The sequence below is a fragment of the Cornus florida genome, unplaced genomic scaffold, assembly GCF_030987335.1.
Source record: "Cornus florida cultivar Cherokee Brave unplaced genomic scaffold, ASM3098733v1 CherokeeBrave_3.0.0_Hap2_Chr07, whole genome shotgun sequence".
NCBI lineage: Eukaryota > Viridiplantae > Streptophyta > Magnoliopsida > Cornales > Cornaceae > Cornus > Cornus florida.
The window spans coordinates 22,080,462-22,090,389 of record NW_026775577.1 but is presented as its reverse complement, the minus strand read 5'-3'; the positions used below and the strand labels follow the sequence as shown (position 1 = coordinate 22,090,389).

The window sequence follows — 9,928 nt, the reverse complement described above, 5'->3', positions numbered from 1 at the left end:
GAATTATGTGATGCAGTTTTATTAAAATAAAATAGGTAATTTGTTGTAGAGTTTTATGGAAATTATTTTATTTTCTTTAAATATATCATTGTCTAATTAGATTTTCTTTTATTATAAAACTCATAATAATTTAGATAATATGATAGAGTTTTATAGAAAATAAAATTGCTAATTTGTGGTAATTTTATAGAAATTATTTTATTTTCATTATAGAAATTTTTATTCTTAGCTGCGGCCAATGTATTGATCAATTGTAGAAATGGTAACATGACCTTGACCTTTGGAAATATGAAAGTGGACATTAAGAAAAGGGAAAGAATCTACCAACTTATTTGATTTGAAAATTTGAATTCTCAAATTTAGTTTTTGTTAGTAAAAAAATAAAAAATAATTAGTAAAATGTGGGTGAGATACTTACCAAACCAAAAAAATTAATAGGTGTTCTTAACGTTTTAAAAAGTAATTAAATGTGACGTGTTGATAAATGTATACTAATGTACACTACCATTTCCGAGATTACAACACAGCACAGCATTGAAGATGCGAGTATATGTGTGAAATTGGTGTGTTCATTACTCCATTCCACATGGGGAACATATAAATATTAATTCATAATAAATAGATAAATAGATAATAAAAAATCAAGTTCAACCAAAAATCAAAAAACATTGAAATCCACATCCAGATATATTAGTTTGTGTTAGAGTTCTTTCTATAAAAACTCTTTTTATATCAATTAACAAATATTTTTTTTATATTAATAAATAAATACTGAATTATTAAAGCAATTAATAAATAGATTTTTATAATAATAAATAATTACTGAAATATTGAAATTTTGAAACTCTTTATACATTTAATAATAGTATAGATATAGATATATATATATATATACTAGGAAAAGGCACGTGCGATGCACGTGTTGAATGTTTTGTAGATAATGTGATAGAGTTTTATAGAAAATAACACAGCCAATTTGTGATAGATTTTATAAAAAATATTTTATTTTCTTTAAATATATTATTATTTAATTATATTTTCTTTTATTAAAAAAACTCATAATAAATAGATAAATAGGTAATATGTGTTAGAATTTTATAGAAACTCTTTTAAAAACTCTTTTTATATCAATGAATAAATATTTTTTTATATTAATAATTGTTGTCTAATTAAATTTTAATAAATAAATAAATAGTTAGTTTGTGTTAGAATTTTATAGAAACTCTTTTAAAATCTTCTTTTATATCAATTAATAAATAATTTTTATATTAAAAATACTTGTCTAATTAGATTTTCTTTTATTAAAAATCAAAAAATAAATAGATAAATAGGTAATTTGTATTAAAGTTTTTATAGAAAATTATAAAATATATCTTTGTCTAATGTATTATAATTTTATAAAAAATAAAATCGGTAATTTGTGGTTGAGTTTTTCTAGTCTAATTAGATTTTCTTTTATTAAAAAACTTATAATAAATAAACAAATAGGTAATTTGTGTTAAAGTTTAATAGAAACTCTTTTAAAAACTCTTTTTATATCAATTAATAAATATTTTTAAATTTTAATAATTCTTGTCAAATTAGATTAGCTTTTATTAAAAATAAAAAATAAAAAACTCAATATAAAAGGTAGTTTGTGATAGAGTTTGAGAAAAATTATTTTCTTTTTTATATCAATTAAAAAATATTTTTTATATTAATAATTCTTGCCTAATTATATTTTATTTTATAAAAAAACTTATAATAAATAAATAAATAGGCAATTTGTGTTAGAGTTTAATATAAACTCTTTTAAAAATTCTTTTTATATCAATTAATAAATATTTTTATTTTAATAATTCTTGGCCAGTTAGATTTACTTTTATTAAAAAATTCATAATAAATAGATAAATCGGTAATTTGTGTTAGAGTTTTTTATAGAAACTTTTTTGAACCTCTTTTTATATCAATTAATAAATAATTTTTTATATTAGTAATACTTGTCTAATTAGATTTTCTTTTATTAAAAAACTCACAATAAATAGATAAATAGGTAATTTATGTTAGAATTTTATAGAAACATTTGTGTTAGAGTTTTATAAAAACTCTTTATTATGTAGATTTTAGTGTTTATATTTTTTTATATAAATAAATAAATGCTGAAACTCTTTGCATATCTAATAACAGTATAGATAAAAATTCTTTTTAATAAATATTGAAACTCATTGACAGAGCTTCTGTATTTTACTCCGTAATTCTATTTCTAGAATTCTCAATTTCTATACCCCTTCCTCCATATCTCTATTTATAAGCTTCTTGGATTAATAGGATTATGACATGTGTCCTTTTCTGATAATGATATAATCATAACAGGGCGGGCCGATTATATTAGGATAATTATCCATAAAAAATAACTATTCTTTTTATCTTAAACTAAAAATAAGGATTTTATACAAAATGTGATTGATATTATTAGGTAATTTTGTAATTAATAAATATTTTGTATTTTAATAATTCTTTTCTAATTAGATTTACTTATATTAAAAAAAAACTCATAATAAATAAATAAATAGGTAATTTGTGTTAAAATTTTATAGAAACTCTTTCAAAACCTCTTTCTAAATCAATTAATAAATAATTTTTAATATTAATAACACTTGTCTAATTAGATTTCCTTTTATTAAAAAAACTCATAATAAATAGATAAATAGGTAATTTGTATTGGAGTTTTATAGAAACTATTTAAATATATCTTTGTCTGGTGTGATAGAGTTTTATTGAAAATAAAATAGGTAATTTGTGATACAGTTTTTTAAAATTATTTTATTTTCTTTAAATATATCATTGTCTAATTATATTTAATTTTATTAAGAAACTCATAATAAAAGCTAATTTGTGGTAGAGTTTTAGAAAAATTATTTTACTTTATATATCAATTAATAAATATTTTTCTATATTAATAATTATTGTCTAATTAGATTTTTTTATTAAAAAATTCATAATAATAAATAGATAAATAGGTTAGTTTAAATTTTATTATTTATATTTTAGTTTTTTAGGTATTTTTTTATATAAATAAATAAAAACATAAATACTGAAACTCTTTGCAAATCGAATAATAGTATAGATAAAAACCCTTTTATATCAATTAATAAATATTTTTTCATATAAATAAATAAATACTGAAATACTAAAATTCTTTACCAGAGTTTTTGTATTTCACTTTAGAATTTTGGATTTCTAGAATTTCAATTTTTACATCCCTTCCTCCTTCCTCCTTCCTCCATGCTTCTATTTATAGGCTTCTTGGATTAGTAGTATGATGACATGTGTCCTTTTTTGATAATTACATAATCATAATTGGGCCGGCCCAGTTATATTGTAATAATTATTCATAAAAAATAACTATTTTTTTTATATTGAATTAAAAATAAGAGTTTTATATAGAATGTGATTGAATTTATTAGGTAATTTTTAGAGTTTTACAGAAACTATTTTTACAAAAACTATTTTTATATCCATTAATAAATATTTTTTTATATAAATAAATAAATACTGAAATACTGAAACACGTTGCTTTATTTTATTAGGTAAATTTTAATTAAAAAATATTTTTTCTTTTAATAATTCTTGTCTAATTACATTTACTTTTATTAAAAAAAAAAAACTCATAATAAATAGATAAATAAGTAATTTGTGTTAGAGTTATATAGAAACTCTTTTAAAACCTCTTTTTATATAAATTAATAAATAATTTTTTATTTAATAATACTTGTTTAATTATATTTCCTTTTATTAAAAAAACTCATAATAAATAGATAAATAAGTAATTTGTGGTAGAGTTTTATATAAACTCTTTAAATATATCTTTATCTAGTGTGATAGAGTTTTATTGAAAATAAAATAGGTAATTTGTGATAGAGTTTTATAGAAATTATTTTATTTTCTTTAAATATATCTTTGTCTAATTAGATTTAATTTTATTAAGAAACTCATAATAAAAGCTAATTTGTGGTTGAATTTTAGAAAAATTATTTTGTTTTATATATCTATTAATAAATATTTTTTATATTAGTAATTCTTATCTAATTATATTTTCTTTTATTAAAAAATTCATAATAATAAATAGATAAATATGTTAATTTAAATTTTATTATGTAGATTTTAGTGTTTTAAATATTTTTTTATATAAATAAATAAATACTTAAACTCTTTGCATTAGAGATATCTAATAATAGTATAGATAAAAACTCTTTTTATATCAATTAATAATTTTTTTTTATATAAATATATAAATATTTTCTGTATTTTACTCTGGAATTCCAGATTTCTCAATTTCTGTATCTCTTCCTCCTTCCCTCTATTTATAGCCTTCTTGGATTAAAAAGATGACGACATGTGTCTTTTTTTGATAATTATATAATCATAACTGGGCTGAGCCGGTTATATTGTGATAATTATCCATAAAAAATAACTATTCTTTTTATACTGAACTAAAAATTAGAATTTTATATAGAATGTGATTGCTTTTATTAGGTAATTTTTAGAGTATTATAGAAAGTATTTTTATATCAATTAATAAATATTTTTTTATATAAATAAATAAATACTGAAATACAGAAACACTTTGCATGATTTTATTAGGTAATTTTCAATTAATAAATATTTTTGATTTTAATAATTGTTGTCTAATTAGATTTACTTTTATTTAAAAAAAAAACTCATAATAAATAGATAAATATGTAATTTGTACTTAAATACTGAAACTATTTGCACATACTGAAACTCTTTGGTAGAGTTTCTGTATTTTACTTTGAAATTCTGAATTTCTAAAATTCTGAATTTCTGTACCCCTTCCTCCTTCCTCCATGTCTCTATTTATAGGTTTCTTGGATTAACAGGATGATGACATGTGTCATTTTCTGATAATTACATAATCATAACTGGACTGGGCTAGTTATATTGTGATAATTATTCATAAAAAATAACTATTCTTTTTATATTGAACTAAAAATTAGAGTTTTATATAGAATGTGACTGATCTTATTAGGTAATTTTTAGAGTTTTATAGAAACTATTTTTACAAAAACTATTTATATATCAATTAATAAATATTTTTTTATATAAATAAATAAATATTGAAATACTGAAATACTGTGCATGATTTTATTAGGTAATTTTCAATTAATAAATATTTTTGATTTTAATAATTGTTGTCGAATTAGATTTACTTTTATTAAAAAAAACTTATAATAAATAGATAAATAGGTAATTTGTGTTAGAGTTTTATAGAAACTTTCTTAAAACCTCTTTTTATATCAATTAATAAATAATTTTTTATATTAACAATACTTGTCTAATTAGATTTTCTTTTATTAAAAAACTCATAATAAATAGATAAATAGGTAATTTGTGTTATACTTTTATAGAAACTCTTTAAATATATCTTTATCTAGTGTGATATAGTTTTATTGAAAATAAAATAGATAATTTGTGATAGAGTTTTATAGAAATTATTTTATTTTCTTTAAATATATCCTTGTCTAATTAGAATTAATTTTACTTAGAAACTCATAATAAAAGTTAATTTATGGTAGAGTTTTAGAAAAATTATTTTGTTTTTTACATCAATTAAATAATATTTTTATATTAATAATTCTTGTCTAATTAGATTTTCTTTTATTAAAAAATTCATAATAATAAATAGATAAATAGGTTAATTTATGGACCATTTGGTCAAACATAATTGATTATAAATTGAATTTTAATTTTATTAGGTAATTTTGAGTTTTATAGAATTTATATCGTGGGATATAATAATAAAGAGAGCTCTTTATTGTGAATTAAACTCTTTTTATATTTTATTAATTTGAATTTTATTAGATAGTTTTGAGTTTTATAAAATTTATATCAATTTATAAATAAATACTGAAACTCTTTGTACAAAGGCTGAGAAAATAATGCTACACTTGATCTTAGCCAAAAGACCAAGAAAGGTTAGCCAAAAGGCCACCCAAAAAAATTTAGTACTACACTTGATCTTAGTCAAAAGGCCGAAAAGGTGTGATCATTATTTCTTTAATTTTATAGTTTTATAAGAGATTTTTACGTAATCCTTTTTACTTAAAACCAAGACTTTGTAATTTGAATTAAACTCTTTTTATATTTTGTTAATTTGAATTAATTTTAATTTTATTAGGTAATTTTGGGTGTTATAGAATTTATATCAATTAATAAATAAATACTGAGACACTGAAACACTTTGCACATTTAATAATAGTACAGATATATATATATATGGTTTCGGTATTTAAAAAAATTAATTCCACCAATATATCAACTACCGACAATCAACTTAATTTGTACGTTTTAATTAGTTTAGCATTTGCACCCTAAATCTACTCATACATACCCACCTCAAGAAATTCAACTAATTAACACTTTATCTTTACATTAATTTAACATAAGCGTAATTGGTTACATAAATCACCTTTTTTATTAACAAAAAAAAAAAAAAAAAAAAAATTAACTCAATAAACTAGGCTACTTTCTTACGAAATCTAAAAAAGTCAGATACATGTAATCCTATTTTCTCGTAAGGTAAAGAAAGAGTTAGTCAAATGTACAAGGCTTCCCATGTATTCTTATTTTATTTAATTACTTTATATAAGTCATCTTTCTTATAGTATTTGATTATTTAATGAATTAATCTCATATTAATTTAGGCCATTCTCTCTCTCTCTCTCTCTCCCACAGTGATTCCCACATTATTTATCAAGCAAAAGAAAATTAAATTTGAAAGTTTCTTATCAAGGTTAGAAGAAAAATAAATACAGTAATTTTTTTATAAAAAGAAACCCTAGTCCATGGATAGTTGGATTCATCTGAAGCCCAGACGGTATGCTTGGGCCAAACCTACACGTATAAACCAGGCTTGCTTGACGTCTCAATTCTCAATTCCTTGAAGCCCAGCCCAAATCTATGTGTCTTTTCCTACTTCAATCATACGTAGCTGTACTCTGTCTAACCCAAAATTTCAACCGAAAAAATCGACCGACTTCTGCGATCTTTAGCGCAATTGAAGAATATCCGAAACCAAAACATGAATCCACCTGTCTGATTGCTTCTTCTTTGATGATCTGATAACTACATAACCTTATTATTTGCTGTGCAAGTTATTGTCCCATATTGTACACCAGGTATTTGATTGTTTTGTTTACTCGGACTACAACTTTATAATGTTCTATCCTTCATCTTTATCATCTTTCTTTCTCTCCTTATTGAAGGACAACTACCAATTTTGGGTTCTAAGTTTATCATTTTTTTGTTTGTTTTTGTATGTTGGTATTTAATAGATTTTAAGTTTTCACAAAGCAAAAAAATCCATGTATTTCACCAATGTCAAAAAAAAAAAAAAAGGGTGCATAATAGCACACACAGATATATATAGCAATCCTGGGTATTGACAACCAAAAAAAAAAAACTAATCAAAAAAAAAAAAATCATGGGTTATCCATAGGGGCTTCATGTTTTACTCAAACGCCCATGCATTATCCCTGCGAACCTCCTTTTCTTCTTCCAGAGTATAGTCATTCTTAATATGAAAAGTCTTACGAATCTCCTCCGGAGTCTTCCCTTTTATCATATTCGCCACTGTTTGACACATCAGATCTAATAAGCTTTTGATGTCCAAATAGTTTGCTCCCAAGATGAGGTCGAAGAGGGTGGCCTGGTCGGCTTCGACCTCTTTGACAAAGTTAGCGTCAAAGGTTTTGAGAGCATCGTCCGAAGTCTTGTCTTCGGACTTGGGAGTCTCGATGTGCTTCTCGATGTGCTTCTTGCAGTACTCGACAATCTTGGGCAAGATCTTGCTAGTTACATTCGGCAGAGGAATGATGGAATCGGCACAATCATCTTCAATCATGTGCTTGATGGTCTGCGACTGCAACGCCACCGCCTCTTCCACCTCGAAGGTCTCACCATCTGAGGTTCTCAACACCACAGTCTTTGAAGTCGACATGGTTGTACCTGTCAAGCCAAAAACCAAATCCCAAAAACTAAGAACGTATGACAACAATTTTGAATCCACTAGAAAATTGCAGACCAATAGGAATAATGAATAATCTCAGCATTGCATGTATTTATAATAAGGTGCCCTAACACCGCAAGGACAAAAGAATAAGGAAACCTAATACCATTAGGTAACTAACAGAATAAGGAAACTTAAATATATAACAAATCCTATCAACAAAAGAAAATTAAAGAGAAACCTCTAAACACTAGTAAATTGTAAAAAACAGTATGTGTAATAAAAATAGCATATATGACTCGTGTTTGATATCTCACATTTCAACTTTCTAAAATTCTACTATCCCTAAAAATTAAAATGGCAAGTGTCTCAAAAAACAATCATCCAAATGCCATTGGATATGCTGCATGGATTATTGTTTGAGTAGTTGTAGGTGAGAGGATATATGTTGAGAGAAACTTGATTAACAGGAATTTTCTATTAAATATAAGTACAATGCCCAACAAAGGTTACTATATGCATTTTTTCTCTTCTTCTTCTTCCTTTTATTAATATTATTATTTTATTTTATTTTTTAAAAAAAGGTTTTCCTTTTATTGGGGGCTGGGAGGAGGAGGTGGGATGGTGGTGGGAGGTGCGAGTGTGAAAAGAAAAAGTAGTTTTACTTCACTTGCAGTGAACAGGTAATACTTATAGAAGGGAAGAAAATCATGGTGAATGATTGATATAACCCTCACTTTCTTTGTTGTTCATGCTGGGGATACATATTTTTAGTAGGCGTTTGAGACTTATTTTGATTTGTTCATGTATTCAAGTTTGGAGAGGTAGATAAAGTTGTTCATTGGAATAGTTGATTATTTAATCCTCTTGGTATTAAAATTAAATGCAGCAAAAGGGTCAGTGGCTTTGAAACGGCAACTCCTGCTTCTCCATATTACTCAGTGCTGTTGCTGCTGCAACAGGTACGTGTTCCATTTTCTGTGATTATGATTGTTATATATCATGACTGCTACATTTTTTTTCCCCTGTTTGATCTAGTGTGGGAAGTTCGTATCAAATTGCATGCTGTTGTTTTGGTAAGCCAAACTTATTTGTTCTTTTATTTGCACATAAAGCATCTTCTTTCTTTGAATCCTCAAGAATGTTCATTAATTAGTTTAAAAACTGAAGAAACTAATTAATAAGATGACAAGCTTAATTTCTGCATAGTTGTAGCCATCTAATGTGTCACTTGAATCCCATTTTGGCATTAGATGAAGATGAATATAACAATGAGGATGCAGAGAGCTTGTGTTATTGCTTGTTGGATACAAACTTTGCACTAGAGTTCTTATTTTCTCGTCGATATATGGAGGCCGGAGAGCCCTTGAGTAGAACATCAACCTTGGTAAACTCTTCGCTCTCATGCTTGATTTCCTTGAGCATTGCTGCCGCGTCTTTCATGGTAGGCCTTTCGTCCGGGGAGGAGTTTAGGCATAATAAGGCATGTAAACTATAATAATTCGTGTTAAGTCATTAATCACAAATTTACATGAATCCCATATCTTAGAACTTCATGATTTTCACATATCTATAATGCATAAATAAATACTAGTTAGATATAAATACCTCGATTCACGATATCAATTTTTGTTGAGATTAAGTCCAACGTCCAGATCCTTTGGCCACGAACTAATTTGCAACTCTGATCAACAGGCAAAGGTGGAAACTGGTTTCTCTCTCTTGGCCTTTTGCACACATAAAACTTTTACGTGTTGTTTCATTAATTGTACATAATTGATGGAATATATGCACTTTTATAAAGGCAGAGAGAGGACCAGTTTTCCTTATAGTAACATAATTCTACTTTCCATCAAAGTAAGGAATAAGAAAGGAAAACACTTCTCCAATAAGTAATATTAAAAAAAGTAATTATAAGTT

General features: G+C 24.4%; 1 protein-coding gene across 1 annotated transcript; it reads right to left on the bottom strand.

Annotated features, from left to right (window-relative positions):
- Positions 1 to 7,383: 7,383 nt before the first annotated feature.
- LOC132267571 (SKP1-like protein 1A) lies at positions 7,384 to 8,008 on the bottom strand. The gene has a single exon (XM_059768712.1). The coding sequence runs from the start codon at positions 7,997 to 7,999 to the stop codon at positions 7,511 to 7,513; it is 489 nt and encodes a 162-aa protein (XP_059624695.1). The 5' UTR covers positions 8,000 to 8,008; the 3' UTR covers positions 7,384 to 7,510.
- Between the last annotated feature and the right edge of the window lie 1,920 nt (positions 8,009 to 9,928).